This window comes from Pimephales promelas, chromosome 9 (assembly GCF_988280905.1).
Source record: "Pimephales promelas chromosome 9, fPimPro1.hap1.1, whole genome shotgun sequence".
NCBI classification, from domain to species: Eukaryota; Metazoa; Chordata; class Actinopteri; order Cypriniformes; family Leuciscidae; genus Pimephales; species Pimephales promelas.
Genome location: NC_142777.1, coordinates 37,302,752 through 37,322,500, shown reverse-complemented (window position 1 = coordinate 37,322,500; position 19,749 = coordinate 37,302,752). Strand labels below are relative to the sequence as shown.

Genomic DNA, 19,749 nt, shown 5'->3' with positions numbered 1-19,749 from the left:
AGGACTAGTTAGCATTAAACAATTTCTGTAAGTAATACATCTATTGTTTTTTTTAATGGAAAATTAATGTTTCTCTATTTGATGCTGCGTCACCACACAAACAGTTATGATAGATTTATTTCTTGCTGGTCAGGATGGAAAAATGACAAATATTTGTGAGTACAGGATAAGCAAACTTATTTATAGTAATATCCCAACCTTTGAAATGTATAATTAAACAATTATACTTGGTGCACAACTGTGTTTGAATTATGTCAACAGATCTTTATGGGGTTTAAATAGAAAAACACTAAAAATTCATTGTTTTTCTTTCTTTCCTTTATTAAGACATAACACTGGAAATAGTGTCATGATCTGACTGAGGATAGATTGTTTAAAATTATTAGTGTTGATCACGGGATTTAAAAAAATAAATCTCAACTTTGCATAAACAGCCTCTTATTGTGACACAAAGTAGCTTTATTAAGCATTCATGTATCAAGCAAAGGACAAAAGATGAACAGAAACATCATCCAGGTTCAGAAAGAAAACAAATAAACAACTGAAAAATGCCCTAGAGACTCTTGAACATTGATATTTATGCATGTACAGAGTGAATTGGATGGTTAAAAAAATGCATTGAAAAACCGATTCCTGTTAATTTCACACGACATAGTCGCACAAATCACATTCCTCCGTCCTTCATGATTTAATGACTAAAACATTTCATCCTCCAGGCCTCTGGATCTTCATAATCTTCATTATTACAATGCTTTTCAGTGTTTCGAAACCAACAAGCAAACGGAGGGAGACAAAAGCCAGATCAATGGTTTTGTCTCTCTCTCTACCATCCTCCCTTCCCTCCTTTCTTCTTCTTCTGCGGGGCCTTTTTCCGGGCAGCTGCGGGCGCTGTGGGTTTCTGTTGTCGCGGAGGAACCGCGTTGCTGGAGACGCTGCCGGATCCTGAGCCGGGTCGAGGAGAGGTGGGCGGACTGCTGGCGGTCTTACTGGCGTCACTGAAATACACAAAAACAGTGACAGATGTTGCTTCTGGTGCATTAAATGCGACTAAAAAAAGTCAGTGAATTGCACTGGTACTGTATGCATGCAGAAACGTTATTATAGTCAACTAAAACTGTTAAAAAAAATTAAAGTGCATTATGCTATTTTAAAGGTTTTAGAGTCTCCTACAACAGGTTTATATGCATTCAAGGTTAAAAAAAATCTATTTTTCTCATAATATCCACTGCAGCTCTTTCCTCTCAGTGTCTGAAACATGTCAATCACAGATTCAGTCTCTAAGCCCCGCCTATCTGATTGGTCCGAAAGCAACCGCTCATTATCATATGTGAATCTCTGAAATTACTGAAGACAGATACAGATAGATGGATAGATAGATAGATAGACAGACAGACAGACAGATGGATAGACAGATGGATAGATAGATAGATAGATAGATAGATAGATAGATAGATAGATAGATAGATAGATAGATAGATAGATAGATAGATAGATAGATAGATAGATAGATAGATAGATAGATAGACAGATGGACAGATGGATAGATCGATAGATAGATAGAGACAGATGGATAGATAGATAGACAGACAGATGGACAGATAGATAGATAGACAGACAGACAGACAGATGGATAGACAGATAGATGGATAGCCAGATGGATATATAGATGGATAGAGAGATGGATAGATAGACGGATAGACAGATAGATGGATAGATAGACAGACAGACAGATAGATTGATTGATAGACAGATGGATAGACAGACAGATGGATAGACAGATGGATTGATAGATAGATAGATGGACAGATAGATAGATAGACAGACAGACAGATGGATAGACAGATAGATGGATAGCCAGATGGATAGACAGATGGATAGATAGACGGATAGACAGATGGATAGACAGATAGATAGATAGATAGATAGACAGATAGATATATAGATGGATAGACAGATGGATAGATAGACGGATAGACAGATGGATAGACAGATAGATAGATAGATAGATATATAGATGGATAGATATATAGATGGATATATAGATGGATAGACAGATGGATAGACAGACAGATAGATAGACAGATAGATATATAGATGGATAGACAGATGGATAGATAGACGGATACACAGATGGATAGACAGATAGATAGATAGATAGATAGATAGATGGATAGATAGACAGACAGACAGATGGATAGACAGACAGACAGATATATAGAAAGATAGATAGATCGATAGATAGATAGATAGATAGATGGATAGACAGATAGACAGACAGATAGACAGATAGATAGACAGATAGATAGACAGACAGACAGACAGATAGATAGATAGACAGATAGATATATAGATGGATAGACAGATGGATAGACAGATAGATAGATAGACAGACAGATTTTATGTAATACCCCGTCAGCATCTTAGCCTATTTTCATGGCAAAAAAATTACAAATATCATTTAAATACAATAAAGCCAAGCAAACAAACACAAGTCATATTGGACTAAGTGTTTTTAAATTAACATACGAGTAAAAAAAATCCAAAACCTTTTCAGGCTTAATCTTACTAAATAAATCCTTAAGTGAAATAACGTCATAAAAGAGGAATTGAATTTGACATGTAAAGTGATTTTGTATATTTCTGAAATACATCACCCGATAACAGACACTGTAATGTGGACTCAGCGCTTCGAAACGATGTGTATTGGGAAAAGCGCTCTATAAATAAACGTGAACTGAGACTCACAGCTCGGCAGACGCTCCAGACGTGGTTCCCTGCGTGCCGCGGCCGACCTGCTCCTTCTTCTTGCCCTTCTTCTTCCCGCGATAGTACGAGCGCTCTCGCATGGGCAGCCAGCGCTCCGGGTCAGGCTTCGAGTTGGGCTCGTAGTTCTTCGGCAGCTTACCTGAACAGAACACGGATTACTAACGGGACCACTTCTCGTGCTAATAAAATAAGACGTCAACAGCAAACACACCTTTCTTCTTTTTCTTCTTCTTTTTAACATCCTCCGGACTGAAACAAAGCCGTCGACGTGTTAAACAGTGCTAAAGATGAAGTGTTTTCATGTATTTTTAGGACACAAACATGCAACAGTCGAACTAAAATGTGTTCAGACACCAACATTTCTCACATCGTCACAGTTTGTTCGTACGGAGGCGTATTGCATTCACTTGAAGAAAAAAAAATCTACTCTGTTTTTCTGAATTAACGAGTTAATTTTTCATGAGAAAAAAAGTTTTTGCTCTGTTTATCTGAATTAACAAGTTAATTTTTCATGAGAAAAAAGTTTTTGCTCTGTTTTTCTGAATTAACGAGTTAATTTTTCATGGAAAATTTTTTTTGCCCTGTTTTTCTGAATTAAAGAGTTCATTTTTCATGAGAAAAAAAATATTTTGCTCTGTTTTTCTGAATTAACAAGTTAATTTTTCATGGAATTTTTTTTTTGCCATGTTTTTCTGAATTAACTCATTAATTCAGAAAAAACAGAGCAAAAACTTTTTTTCTCACGAAAAATTAACTCATTAATTCAGAAAAACAGAGCAAAAAAAAAATTCTCATGAAAAATTAACTCATTAATTCAGAACAAAAGAGCAAAAAAAATTCTCATGAAAAATTAACTCGTTAATTCAGAAAAACAGAGCAAAAAAAATTCTTCTCATGAAAAATTAACTCATTAATTCAGAAAAACAGAGCAAATTTTTTTTTCTCATGAAAAATTAACTCATTAATTCAGAAAAACAGATTTTTTTTCTTCAAGTGAATGCAATACGCCTCCGTATGTTCGCTATAGTTTAGAAAATGGTAACAGAATTATAAAATCAGGTTGTCCGTCCCTCTGTTCGACTCTCACACATGAATTATGTCAAATATCTGTTAAATTTAACCACACAATTAGATATTACCAGTTTATCTCAACCAATTACCAAGCAATGCTTAATTCTGTTCAGTCGGTGTGTAAAAAGAGCAATTGCAATTACAGAAAACAGTCAAAATGTCATGTTTGGTCCCAAATTTTAATAACTTTACTGGAAGTCACTGTATGAGTGATTTTTGGGTATAATATGTCACAATTTACTTTATGTTGCTATCCTCACTTACATAGAATAACTATAGTGTTCTGCATACACTAGTAAAGATTATATCTGGTGTCTGAATCATTTTTGGTTTGAGTGTGTATCTTCAGAAAGACTGGACTAGTTTTAACCCTCAAACCGTATTGACTTTATAGCCCTTAATCCTGTAATTGTGGACAAATGTGTGCACAGAGGACTCAGGTGTGATCCTAATTTTTATTTATTATAAATGTTATATCACTGTCTTTGATAAAGTTTTGTTTATCCGTTTATGGTGTTTTTTATTTATTTTGGGGGTATTTTTGAATTTATTTTATTTACTTCAAAAAGTACCTTATTTTCTGTGTAAATTATGCTTATTTTTATGTTTTATTTTTTTAACTACATTAAAATATTACTCCAATAAGTTCTTAGAGCTAAAACCTAAAGATGAAGTGACTTTGCAGTTATTTTGGCTTATTTTAGGATGCTCTACATTACAGTTTTTCCCATTCATTTCTGCCCATTTTTGAGCCAAATACAAGATTAAGGAGTTTTTTCCCAGCCACTTAACATTGTAGAATTGAGTCAAAAAAAATTGTGTGTGTTCAGGAGGCAAACTTAGGAAAAGTAGCCAAGTCTTGTACCGCTCCGATCAAGGGAAGTATTTTTTAAAAATAAATCAAAACTATTTTGCCCACATTTGTCCAGAATATGGTTTTAGGGTTAAAATGTTTGGTGGTGTTGTTACCCCTGTTCTTTCGGCTGGCTTTCGCCCACAACTTTAGCAGCTTTCTTCCTGATATACGTGGCTCCGTGCGAGTTCTCCAGCTCGTCGACGTCCACGTTAAAGGACATGGTTTCCGGAGAAGGAAGGTGCTTACTCAGACTGCAGAAAATCAAGCGCTCAGGAAAACAAGAATATAGTGCAAGAACATACAACATTTATGTCATTTAGCAGATCATTTTCCAAAGCAAAGTCGGGGATGTGATTGTGCGAGTCAAAAGGAGTTTTTTTAGACCCTACCCTAGCGAATACAACCAGTGTTAAAAAACTAAGCAATAAATCCACGTGTATGATGCGTAAACTACTTTAAAGGAGTAGTTCACTTTAAAAAATCTTTTGCTGATAATTTACTCACCCCCATGTCATCCAAGATGTCCATGTCTTTCTTTCTTCAGTCGAAAAGAAATAAAGGTTTTTGATGAAAACATTCCAGGATTTTCTCCATATAATGGACTTCAATGGGGACCAAACGGTTCAAGGTCCAAATGAGAGTTTCAGTGCAGCTTCAAAGGGCTTTAAACGACATCAGACGATGAATAAGGGTCTTATCTAGCGAAACGATCAAAAAGAACGAAAATTTAGTCATTTCGCTCATTTTTGATGAACGAGTTCGAACAGGAGAGTCACGAACGCGCATCAAAGAACAGAGCAAGGCGAGCATTTGTGCTTATAAAACTTTATCTTTTTTATTTATTTTTTAAATGAGCGATGGTTTCGCTAGATAAGACCCTTATTCATCGTCTGGTGTCGTTTAAAGCCCTTTGAAGCTGCACTGAAACTCTCATTTGGACCTTGAACCGTTTGGACCCCATTGAAGTCCATTATATGGAGAAAATCCTGGAATGTTTTCATCAAAAACCTTCATTTTTTCGACTGAAGTTTTGGATGTGTTACAGAAAACACTGCGCAAGAAATCATATTATCTTATAAGTCAAATGCACACAAAAGAATAGATAAGAGGAACCGAAATTTAAGTTTTAGAACAAGTATCCGATTCGATTCCTGACCCCCTTTTTTTAATTTAGAACTGAATTCTGGATTAATCCGGAAGAATCACATCCCTGAAGACTCGAGTGATATGTGAGGATACGCTTTGGCCTTGTCCTGATCCACGAGAGAGTATGCAGAGATGAGCTGTGCGAGCGTACGGATGTCTTTAGTGTTCTGCTTCCACAGCTGCTCCAGATCACTGGTGGCCTCTTTCTTACGACCGTGTTTCAGCTTGTAGTTCGCAGCCTCTCGCACCAGAGAGAGGTGGATAGGAGACCCCGCCTGAGAGAGGGAAACGACATCATCATGCAGATCTGAGCCAATGACGACTCGCTGAACCGCCGGCACTCGCTCTTACCTGCTCTTTCTGGTAATACTGGATCGCTTGACTGAATGTGTCGATTGCGCTGTCAATGTCTTCTTCATGCGTGTACATCGTGACCAGAGCAGAAATCTGAAAAAAATAAAATAAAGTAAAGCAGCACACAAGAACACAATTATGGAAGCTTGTTTCCACCACACAATCAAAAATAAAAAATGTTATTGCAACTTCTCACAATTCTGACTTGTTTTTCCTCACAATTGTGAGTTTACATCTCACAATTTTTACTTTCTATCTCAGAATTGCATGATATAAAGTCGCAATTGTGTTATAAAGTCAGAATTGCGAGATATAAAGTCAGCATTGCGATAAATAGTCAGATTGCGAGAAATAAAGTCAGAATTGTGAGAAATAAAGTAATAAATGCACGATATAAAGTCAGAATTGTATGATATAAAGTCAATTGTGTGATATAAAGTCAGAATTGTGCGATATAAAGTCAGAATTGTGTGATATAGTCAATTGTGGGATATAAAGTCATAATTGCACGATATAAAGTCAGAATTGAATGATATAAAGTCAGAATTGTGTGATATAAAGTCATAATTGCATGATATAAAGTAAGAATAAATGTTTATTTCTAGCAATTGTGAGTTTATATCGCTATAAAATGCATGTTTAATAAATGTGCAAAATATGTGTTTGATGTATATATAACTATATATATGTTTTAACATTCAGCTTCTCTTAAAAAAAAAGTTTTATTGATGTCTTTCAACATTCAAGTACTGAATATTAATTTCGAGCAAATTTTTTAAGCAAATATAATTTACAGCTTTACGCAAATCCAATCGATAAAAATTAAAAGGACATTAAATGAGAAAATGACATCAGTAAATAATTAATTATATTATATTTTTAAATAACAAATTTGACATTTTTTTTTGCAAATTCTGCATTAACTAGAAATCAATTTAAATCAAAATAAATTTAATTAATCACGACTAACTTAATCTACTGCCAGTCCTCGTAAATCCCTTTATAAAATTATTATTATTATTTTTTTTTAAAAAAAGCTAAAGAAAATGAAATCTCACCATTCCTGGTTTGTATTTAAATTCTTCTATGGACTTCAGGATATCACAGGCTTTAGTCACATGACCTGTTGAAAGGTGGACACAAAAATTACACTTCAAAGACTATTTTAGGTTCAGTCTGCTCTCTCTACAGGTAAATCACTTCCCCAATTGTACATACCCAACATTATTATCAAGACAGTTGCGAAAGCTAGACAGTGATGTGTCAGAAGAACTCATAAATATTATGAGTGACAGCTCTAAATATGAGGGCTCGCATCATAAATATTGAACAACTTTTTTGGCATCCTCATCTTTGTTTTTTATATTGCCAGCGTATGAATTTGCTGGCTTCTCGATATGAAAATGTTGAATTCTTTATACTTGAAAGCGGATAACCGATATATTGGCCGATAAATATAATTACAATTTTTTATATAATTTTTGAGAGCCTGATCACAAAAACAAAAGTCTCATAATTTTATGTATCTTATATGACAGACTTGCTTGTGGCACTGAACTGTTTTTTCATTTTTTGAAGTGATTCCAATCATATTTCAAGCCATTTAAAACCATGATTGTGGACAGAGCACATCTGAAGCGTCTCAAGGAAATAATCCATTATTTATCGGCTTTAATATATCAGCCAAATTTTCTTACCGGGCCGATAACAATAACATTAAAAATGAACTTTTATCGACCGATACCGATATGGTGGCTGATATATCGTGCATCCCTAATATTGTCAACAGCTAAGCAATAAATCAGAATTAAGCATTAAGGCTCACATTATGAACGTAGCCTCTGTGTGTGTGTGTGTGTACCTTGGGTCACGTAGAGTTGTGCCATGGTGAGTTTGATTCCAGAAGCGCTCTCAGGGTGCTGATCTGAAAACCTCTGCAGGAGAGACAGACATGGTTACAGAACGCCACTGAGCGGGAATTCAATTCACGTTTATTTGTATCGCGCTTTTCACAATACACATCATTTCAAAGCAGCTTTACAGATAATGCGTTTCAGAGTCCATTTTACAATTTAGAGTGTCTGTTATAGAGGTCTTCATGGGTCCAAAAATTCATGCCCGACCCGGAAGAGACCCGTAATGTGCTACACCGAACCGACCCGGACCCGTCGTTCATTTCAAAAGTTGGACCCGGACCCGTGCAGACCCGAGAAATGCCATAGATGTACTGCCCGGACCCGTCTATTCTTTGAAAACTGGACCCGAACCCGGCAGGAAGACACAAACCCGACTGGACCCGATTGTCGCATATTTCACACGAGTTGCGAAAAAAACAACAACTTTTTGTCTTACCTAATTTTAGTAGCCGTCGTCTCACTTCCTTGTTACGTTACCTGACTGACAGATGCATTACAATCCACCGACAAGAAAGTTCTATCCATGTTATTTCTCTCGTTATTCCAAGCTTAATCCACTCATTATTTCAGCTTTAAAAGTCCACTTGATGTCACGGTGATGGATGACAAATGCAACCTTGCACATGTACCAGTGCTGTAGTACTCGAGACTCGGACTTGGTCTCGAGACCATATTTTAATGGTCTTGGTCTTGACTCGTTTGCATTTGGACTCGGAATTGACTCGTACTCGAACATTTTTTTTTTAGGACTCGGACTTATTCCCGAGTCCACTCGAGTTCAATTCAAAATATTTCTCATGATTATTAATGTGTGTTAATAAAATATTTCTTTAAATTGATTGACACGCCCAGTGATTGGTGATTTTCTAGTGCGCAACTGCGCATGACAAATTGTAATAAAATTGCTTTTAACACCACCTACTATGTGGCCTTTTTACCCTAAACTGATCATATTTTTTAAACTCTAAGTAAATTCAGTAAAAAAAATAAAGGATTTCTCTAAGTAAATAAAAGTAAATTAGGTAATCAACCCTCACTGGTCTCGGTCTCGACTCAGACTCGACCGTCTCGGACTCGACTCTCTATGGACTCGGTCTTGACTCGGACTCGAGTGAGGTGGTCTCGACTACAACACTGACATGTACATTCTGACTCGAGTTAACGTAACTCGCATAATAACTTTAACTGTTTGCCCTTTTGAACTATAATAACGATTGCTTGTTGCTTGTTCAGCTTGATCATATCTGTGCTCTCTGCTCTTCATCGAGTCTGAATCTGACCACCAAAACTTTAAGATTAAACAAGACGGTTCATTTATATTATTATAAACATTGGAGAAAATGTAAAGCGCGGTTTGGCGGAAGCTCTGCTCTGGTTGCCATAGAAACATGACACGCGCTTGAGATTGCACTCCGATCGCACGGGTATTACCAGCCCGTGTTATATTAACGATAGCGGGTGCCATGCGAGTAGTATTTCGCCGTTTAGTCATATAGCGTCCTATATGACGCTAAAGGATGAGAATGCGTTGGTATTACACACAATGTTAAACAGACCCGGGACCCGAAGTAATAGATTCGGACCCGACCCGGCTGATCATTTAAAATATAGACCCGAACCCGTACGGGTCCCGGGCCGACGGGTCTCGGGTGCACTGTGAGTACCTCTAGTCTGTTATCTAATAGATACTGAAGAACAATGCGATCTCATTAAATAATGTGATATTCGATATGCGATACGATAAGATAATGCTTAAAGCGTGTAAAGTAACCTTAAATTATCTTTAAAATATATTTAAAATTATAAAACCAACATATGCGTTTCACACGTTGAGCTATTCACACAACACAACACAACCTGATTGATCCGCAACAGGAGGTAACGCACTACACGAGTTGACAACAAATGTCACCCAACGATTCTGTCTTGTCTACAAAGCACGTTTTGTCACGAAAAATCACGCGATAAAACGAACCGGAAATGACGCGAAACAGCACGCGCGCCAATTCCCAGCGAAGAAGACGAAGAACACAACACGCTGCAAACTGAGAAGAAAAAAAACGCCTGTAGCTTTTTTGGCTTTAAATTGGCTGTAGCTCATGACATCACTGAGGTTGAGTCGTGCGACAGCTCAGGATATCTAGCATGCTAGATATTTTTCTGGGCTCGGCGATGCGTCTGATAGTGTCTTTGATGCGTTGTTGGCTCTTTCATACTAACAGATTTGCACACGATAACACCCTGACCTGTCCGCGAGCGCAACGATTTGCAAATCGGGCTTAAAATCATGTAGTGTGAACTAGGCTTTAGTTTTCACTGTATGAATTAAATCTAAGCTACAAACGTTATGCGAAAAGAAAAGTGATTGTCTTTTCTTCATGACCCCAGTTGTTGCAAGCGGTTACGATATGCATATCGCAATATATACAGTTGCGACATTTCGATACTAGTGCAGCCTGAGTTGCAGAAACGAAGAGTCAGGAGGGAAAGTACCTGCAGGAGCTCGATGGCTTTGCCGTGCTGTTTTTCTCGGCAGAGCTGGGCCACCTGGATCAGAACCGGTCTGGGGTGACTGGGATTCTGGGCCTGCAGGCTAGCCGACAGCTTATTGCACTGATCGGCCTGTTGGGAGACAACCGAGAGGTCAAAACAGGTCACATCCGTCAGGATTTAAGCATACCGTACAGAGTGGTCACCTGGTTAGTGTACATGGCCAACAGGGCTTTGTTGAACTCGATTGCCTGCAACTGTTTTCTGGCCAGTTTGTGCTCAACACCCTCAGCGTTGGTCAGCTTCACCTTTTTCTTGGAGTCAAACACGTTTTGGTCCTGAAAGTTCAAAGGGCACAGATGGTTACAAACAAGACTGACACAATCAGCTCTTCAGGAAGGAAGGAAGGAAGATCTTAGTTTTTATGATTTACCTTGTTAATGGTGATGATGTTATTAGCCGTCACAGCCAGCAGACCCACATCAGTCGGCCTGAACGCAAAGAGAAAACACAAAACTCTAATGTGGCAAAACTTCTATGGCAACTTTCAAATCTTGACACAATATATGAGCAATGAATATAATGATGATATGAAATTGAAATAAATGATAATTATGTAAATAAACAAATACTAAAGTTAAAAGTAATAACAGACTAAATAGGAGGCTTTAAGGGATGCACCGATAAGAACATTTTGGCCGATATAATAACCGATAATTCTTTATTTTAAGCCGATAACCTTAATATTTTTAGGTTAATATTTTTTTATATTTTTAACATAACCTTTATATTTTTATTTGATATCCAGCCTTTAATACCGTACAAGGGGGGAGGGGGGTGATGGACTCTTAAGCATGAGTCTGTTTGTATATGCGTTTCTTAAATCTCTCTTTATATTATTTTGCCTCGATTAGCCTTCCATGGCATCTAACATCCATTACATTTACTTTCAGAATTTATAATTTATTCTCGGTCATGTACTGTTCTTATTGATTAATAGCCAGCTGATAGCCTATATCCATAGTCATAGTTAACATTATTAGGAATTTTAAGACATTTTAATATATTTAGTTATGTGTATGCATGTTTTTTAGTATTATTATTTTTTATTTTATTTATTTATTTATATTGTATGAGTTATAGATGTGGAAATCTGTTGTCTAAGCTACTGGATGCCTTAAATTTCCCTTGGGATAAATAAAGCATCAAACAAACAAATCAAAATAAACATTTTTAAGAGCCTTATGACAAAAACAAAACTCACCATTAAAAGCCATGACCCAAACACTTCAACAAATCAACCATCTACAGTACAGTAGCCAACAATTAATGGGCAAAAAACATTCAATTTCTTTATAAATAATAATAATAATAATAATAATAATAAAGCCGAAATAATGCAAACAAATAATTGGACAACATTACTTGCGTATAAAGAAATCAAAATGCATGGATAAATAAAATAGAATAGCCTCCGCACAGACAGACAATAATTAAATTATTTTAATTAAACCAAATTGTTGATGAAAAATTATTAGTTATTATTAATAATGCATAATAAAAATTAATATTACTGTTTCAAATAACAGCATTGCTTTTTGAGCCGCGTGTACTAATTAACTCAACGTCAACGACAGGCATCATTTATGAGATTAATTAGATATTTATACAATTATTTGATATATTTAGGCATAATTGTATGTAGCCTATATGACAGAGCAATTTAAAACCATTATGGCTGAAGGAAATATTACATTATTTATCATATTTATTATTATATAGGCCAAATTTTCTTATTTTTCAGATATAACACGCGTTTCTAATAATTGTTCAAAAAATATAAATATTTTCTGCACGGGGAGTTTTTTCTATGCACATCTCATCACCCGAGCATGCATTTATTAATTAAGACATATGTCGTGTTATGAGTATAGTAAATGTGCAGTGTGTAACACACTTGAGTTTAATGACTTGATTGTAGAGTTGAAGGGCGTCTTCGGTTCTTCCCTGTAGCTGCATCACATAAGCCATCTGAGAGTGAATGATGGCCAGTTCAGCATCCACGTCCTCTTCCGTCACATCCTTAAACACAATAAATCACTACTAATGACAAATATATGAGGCCTCAGTTAAAACCCTTAATCCTAAGTTCCTGCATGTGATGCTTATGCTAGCAAAATCGGAAACCGCTAATACATCAGAATAGAAATATGGAAGAATTACTCACCGAGTCCTCAGCCAAAGACAGTCTGCACAACTCTGGGGAAAAATAAAATAAAAATCACAAACATAACTGACTGACTCATTCAGGCTTGCCTCAGCCACATCACGCTATTCTTGAGAGTTGCAGAGACTCAAAGTGAAACCGTGTGGGTGGCCCGCGGAGCTAATGCTGGCACAGAATTAGAGACCCTGACCCACAGTATTACATACACTAATTGGCTCATTTATTGACACCAAAAAAAAAACAGTTTGACACAAACAAAAAAGGAAGGATTTTACCACCTACAGATTTTATGAGCCAAACCAAAAGCTGTAATACCGGAGGCTGTTCTGACAGTAAATAAGAGGCCTGGGTAGGATTGCACAACATGATTTCCCAGCATTCAGCCCAGTTGATTAAAAACATACGATCCAGAGAGGATGCAGAGATCTGGTTTACAACAAGACGACGATGTCCATTGAATAATTAGATCTCAAGATTTGTATTGGTCACATGCACAGATTTACACCATGCAATGCAATTCTTAAGTTGCAAAAGTTTCCCACAATATAGAATATAAAATGTACACAATATATTTAAAAGACGCAAGTGTGGAATTGCATTGATTAACCCTTGTGCATCCTTATGGACATTTTTGTCCTTTTCAGTTTTGTTTTTATGATCACTTTGTTTGTGTTAAAGCTAACTGCAAAAAACTTGGCACAGGTGTGTATTTTTATTGGAATTTTACTATTTCACCGTCATTTTCTTAAAAAAAATATTTTTTGCATTAGGTACAAAAAATACTCCCTCTCAAAAATGTCCCCATTGAAACAATGAGCAATTTTTAAACCCCGGTTCAGTTAACTATAAAATTATGCAATCTTTGTTAAGAGGCTTTCATTCAAAATTTTATTTTTTACTATTTTTTTTATCAGATGGTGTCATTTTTTTTTAGTTTGGCCTATAAAACAAATATCGCTTTAATCCTGTTTTCTGGTTCGGCATACTACAGAGCCAACTGGATAAATTATGCAACGATATTTGTGTGGGTGTGTTGGTATGGATGCGTTTAGTATGTGTGTTATAAAAAAATATGTGTGTGTGTGTGCGCATGTGTGTGTTTGTAATACTGCAAATTCAAATCCAATCACTGTGAGCACCAGTGGGGTTTTGCTGGCACCCAATGGGGAAAATATGTTACTACGCCCAAACAAACTGTTACCGAAAGCTCATTTTTTGAGATATCATCCTCAAATTTGGAACACAACCTATTTAGATTTATGGCTTTGATTTTATTGCAGTTTTGAGTTTAACCTGATTTAAAAAATGTATATTTTATGTAAAATATTTTTCATAAATAAATTTCATAAACTTATACCTATATCACTTTTTTTGGATTTACTTATTATTATTATTTTACTTCAGCAATAATCTGCAAAGGGTCTTTTTTAAAATGATACCAAACTTAAGTCTGTGCTACAAAGCGTCACATTTTTATGACAGTTTTTTGACATTTTTGTCCTCTTTTTACCTATGTGTAACTTTTTTTAATTGATGCACAAGGGTTAAGCAATTATTTATGCACGTTGTGGCGTAATAGCGTCTATAATTATATAATTATAAATATAAAATAAAGGCATGACCTCTGACCTTCAGCCTTCTGCAGTTTCTGCATGGCCTGTTTGAGCTGGCCTTGACCAATCAGACAACAGGCAGCGTTGTAGCACAGCTCGTATGAGCTCTCCGGTAAACCCAGATCCTCCTGAATACAAAAAAAAAAACAATTCAAAGATGCATCATGTGACCACTTGAAGAAAATCAACACATTTCCACAGATCCAAAATTGAACAAAGATAATGAATTCTTCACATAAAACAATGCATTTTTTATTCATTCAATAACACACATATACATGTACACACACATATATCATAAGCACAAACTTTTATGTTAGATTAATCGATTTGACAGCACTAGTTCTCTGCACATATGCCTAATACCTGGGTTACGTTACCAAATCCAAGTCTAAAACAGACCATAGTGAGATATATCATATGTTATATTAGTTTCTCACCGGCAGTGTGTTCTCCCAGGTGCACTGTGCCGCCACCACAGCGGACAGATTCGTCTTCCTCTCCTCTTCATACTCGTCCTGAGAGTTTCTGATCAGGTCTTTATAGACGGCCTCACACTCGTCGTACCGCTCCAGTCTGTACAGCTACACACACAAATAAATCAACTCAGGCATTTTGGCCGCATTTACACTGCAGGTCTTGATGCCCAATTTAAATTTGACTATATATATTTTTTGACGATCTTTTAAAAGTGACCATAATTCTGAGATCTGCATTTACACTAGACTTGGCGAAACGAACAAAAAAACAACATTATGAAATCAAGAAAAATACATTTCACTAGTACATGAGTTTAATTTATTGGAGAATTCAAGGTCCAAATTCAAAGGGCTTTAAACGATTCCAGACGATGAATAAGGGTCTTATCTAGCGAAACCATCGGCCATTTAAAAAATAAATAACAAAGTTTAAGTTTTATAAGCACAAATACTCGCCTTGCTCTGTTCTGTGATGCGCATTCGTGACTCTCCTGTTCGAACTCGTCGAATGACCTTTTTGATGGTTTCGCTAGATAAGACCCTTATTCATCGCCTGGTGTCGTTTAAAGCCCTTTGAACAGTTTGCACTGAAACTCTCTTTTGGACCTTGAACCATTTGGACCCCATTGAAGTCCATTATATGGAGAAAATCCTGGAATGTTTTCATCAAAAACCTTCATTTCTTTTCGACTGAAGAAAGAAAGACATGGACATCTTGGATGACATGGGGGTGAGTAAATTATCTGCAAAAGTTTTTTGAAAAGTGAACTACCCCTTTAAATATAACTACACTGTAACAAGGACACCTTAAAATAAAGTGTAAGCATCTTTTTTTCTATTTTTTCTTTTTTTTTTTACATATTTTGAGGGACTTTTAGCAATACTTATGGTCATTTTTAACTCCTCCATTAATTGTTATTTAAGTGAAATTACTGAACTTAAATATACAAGTTTGATAAAAATCATCATTAAAGAAGAAAATTTCAAATGGCATTTAGAGGCTTTTGCATCTGAACTCTTCATATATTTTTTGACGATCTTTTAAAGCTGCACTGAAACTCTCTTTTGGACCTTGAACCGTTTGGACCCCATTGAAGTCCATTATATGGAGAAAATCCTGGAATGTTTTCATCAAAAAATCTTAATATCTTTTCGACTGAAGAAAGAAAGACATGGATATCTTGGATGACATGGGGCTGAGTAAATTAAATTAATATTATGGTTAAATGTTTATTTCTGAGAAAATTTTTATTCCGATCTGAGACTATCGAAATCCATGCGCTTTTTTCCTGCTTACACATTCGTGGGTCAAAAATCTGAATTGGGTTACTTGCAAATACGACCATTATTAAAAAGGACCTATTATGCCCTTTTTCAAATGCTTGATGTTGTTTTTAGGCTCTACTAGAACAGGTTTTCATTCTTGGATGTTCAAAAAGACTTTATTTTTCCCATATTCTCCATTGTGACCTAGAAGGAACATGGAGTTTGGCTTTTTCGACTCAATATATCATCTCATAAACTGTATAAGCACACCATAGCAGCCATATAGATTAATCTACCAACACATGACATGAATAAGCCACATCTCAGCACCAGAACATGGTACAGACATGGTTGTTGGCTCGTATGCAATCTTCTACGACACCCTAGCAACCGAGTCGTGAGTTTTGCCAATGCAAGCACCACTTCACATTTTCTTCTGGAAATGTACATTGAGTTGGGTCGGGTCACTTGGACCATGCAGTGTAAATGCAGCCTTTGCCTCAAACAGCAAATCCTAAAAATCATGTCAATGCTGAAATCGGGCAACACGAATCTGACCATAAACACAAACCATGCGATTCTCACCACTTGGCCGTAGAGCTCTTTGAGTTTGTCTGTTTGCTCTGGGATTCCCTGGAGAGTTTTCAAAGCGTTCTCAACCCGGTTCAGACGGTATTCACAGTAGGCCTTCTCAAACCCGATCACGTCACTACAGAGACAAATCACACAAGAATTATTACACTGAGAACAGAAGCAACATGACACCTCTACCATATTCTGCTCAATTTAGACTCATAGAAGCATAGATTATAATAGTGTTTAATATACATTTTACTCTGAACGAATCCTATTCTAACATATATGAACCAGCCAATCAAGGTCTTTGTGTTTAATTTGAAAATCACAGGTTAAAATTAAACTCTTCAGGAGGAAGAACAGAACAGATCTCTAAGAAATCATGATTTTAATGCACGTCTGGAGGCATTCAATTGGTTTAATGCACAGATAGCATGTGGTATGGTTATGTATCAGCCGACCACTATATTGCATTGTGTGTATACTGTATATTATGCATACTTAATGCGCTCAGATATATACATTTCATTGGTCCTTGAAGGGAATTGTGTATGTTCAGGCCTGAATCAAGAACTACCTCTCAATTTGTATAATCATCCCTGATTAGTAAGATTACTACATCAATTCAATTGCCAGATTTACCTAACCTGTATAAAATACTATTTCCAGTTTTCAAGGGTTCATGTTTTAGGGCTAATCTGCCAACAACTAATTTTTTGATTAAAAGAAACAAAATGGTGAGGAATAAGCATTTAATTTTAATGCAATCAATTTATCAAAACACACCATTTTAGTTTAAAATACTATAAATTGGTCAGCAGGAGTCTGGGTGACCATCTCACCTGGGCAGTGATCTGGTGTGAGTGTTCATGACATTCAGGGCTTCTTTAAAACCTCCATTCTGGATGAGACAGACGATTTTACAGTGTAGTGCAGTAACATCATCCTTATTTTCATGAAGAACTGCAAAAAGAGAAAGTATACAAAAATACAATGAATCACTGTATATACACACATATATTTAGCATACGAGGTAAGATTATGGGATCAAGTAAACTTCAAAAACTAATGAGTTCAGATCTTTAAACAAACATAAAATGAAGATATTTGACTGCATGTTTACATTTTAATCCAGCCCTTATGACACGTAATCACTAAACACAGCCCCCTCAAACCTCAAGAAAGTCTTCAAGAATATAAAGACACGCTATAAGAACCTCTCGTGAGTTGTATTATTAAAGTAAACATCACATTTGCCTTAAAAATGATACAATTTCTGCTAAAAGCAGACATTAGAGAATCTACTGCACTGCAGTTTAGACACATGCTATGGGAGAAATGGAGATAAACAGTGATTTTAAGTAGAGTGAGAAAAAGCTGGACAAAAATACGATTGATATGTTTATATTTTACTTTTATTGACAGCTTTCAGGGCTCTAGTAAAGTCTCCGTTCTGTCCACAGCGGTTGACTTCGGTCCAGAGAGCTGAAACGGGCCCCGATCCGCTCGCCATCTTCTGCCATATGAGCGGAACCAGAGACCGGGGCAGAATAAAAGTCCCCCCAACAACTCTAAGACATAATAAAAGTCCCCAATCTGAATCGTAAATTTAGATTTGAAAGGAATGTCACCAAAACATGACACCTTCACAATAAATGTAACTTTTTGTTTTAGATTTTTATGATTTTGTTTTACATGATAATCCTTGTATAAGTTATAAGATTTTTTTCTGAGGATATTTTTATGCAAGATTTCAACAATGTGGAATGGTAATTATTAATTTGCATATTAGCGCTGTTACAAAAGTCAGTTTTATGTGTAGCACTATAGAATACTGTGGAATTGATCAATGTAACATTATTGCAAAAATAATAATCACACAATTAAATTATTGGCAGTGGCGCAAAACATATTTGTGTCCTTCCTCAAACAGGCGGTTTTATGTTTGTGCACTTCCTGATACATCACACATAAAAATACATTTAACAACTTCCATTCTCATCTCTGTGAACGGAACCCAATCTGAGGTTTTGAAAAATAACTTTTTATAATGTCTGGGCATAAATAGAACCTTTACACATTCTGCAGAATTGAACAAAAGTGGAAACACATTTGGGTTTCATTGGGACATGAATCATAGCATCCTCATATTGTCTGGACTGTAGGAACTGATGCTGGGCAGGAAAGAAAGACTTCCATATTTTAAAAAAAGCAGAGGAGCTATGGGATGAATTAATTAGGACCTTGGCCACATTAGAGGTCGAGGGCAGGTCACTGAAAGGATGCTAAAACGAAACCAAAACCATCAAAATAAATGCCAAAGCAATGTAATGTAATGTGCAAACTCCAATAAACATTAAACTACCTTTCAACTGTTTTCCATTTTGCCTTTCATAAAGTGTGTGTCTTCAGTGTGACAGTCTCTTTCTCTGTGTATAAACGATATAAGTACACAGAGAAATAGCCTCGCGCTCTTGCATCATTTCAGTATAGGCCTACTCAATTAACTGTTTTATTGACATTTTTGATTTATTTATTTTGGTGCTCCTAGAACTGATAAAGGACGGTGTTTAGATTATTGCACAATTGCATTGCAATTCTGTCTAAAATGCTACAGTGTGTTGTTTGAGTAGCTTCTGCTATGAATCTGCACCAGAAGGGGGCACAACAAAGTCAAACCGACTGACACTTTTTCTAGACTTCCTCCATACGTTATACTGCTATTGAAATTGGCTATTTTATTGAAGGACAATATTTGCCCGACTGGAATTGATTTTCTGGGCCGTGCTTTACTTTATTGAGGGCATATTTTTAACCATATACCAGTAGTTGAAATAAATTCTCAAGTTTTATTAAGCTCATATGCCCAATACATTATACTCATATTAAACCCATAACCAAATCCAGGTCTAAAACAGATCATCGTGCAATATATCGTGGGTTAGATATCAGCATTTCTCCTTTTTTCTGTCTCAATGATACAGTTTCT

At 36.1% G+C, this 19,749-nt stretch overlaps 1 protein-coding gene across 1 annotated transcript; it reads right to left on the bottom strand.

The window, feature by feature from the left end:
- Positions 1–438: 438 nt before the first annotated feature.
- srp72 (signal recognition particle 72) lies at positions 439–18,316 on the bottom strand. Its single transcript, XM_039654989.2, has 18 exons — positions 18,174–18,316; positions 17,603–17,723; positions 16,770–16,893; positions 14,880–15,023; positions 14,456–14,567; positions 12,827–12,858; positions 12,557–12,681; positions 11,033–11,090; positions 10,806–10,937; positions 10,603–10,731; positions 8,055–8,127; positions 7,252–7,316; positions 6,191–6,286; positions 5,933–6,114; positions 4,807–4,944; positions 2,978–3,015; positions 2,746–2,905; positions 439–995 (listed from the first exon to the last, which is right to left on the bottom strand). Exons 1-18 carry the CDS (start codon positions 18,271–18,273, stop codon positions 824–826), a joined length of 2,001 nt encoding a protein of 666 aa, XP_039510923.2. The 5' UTR covers positions 18,274–18,316; the 3' UTR covers positions 439–823.
- Positions 18,317–19,749: the final 1,433 nt, after the last annotated feature.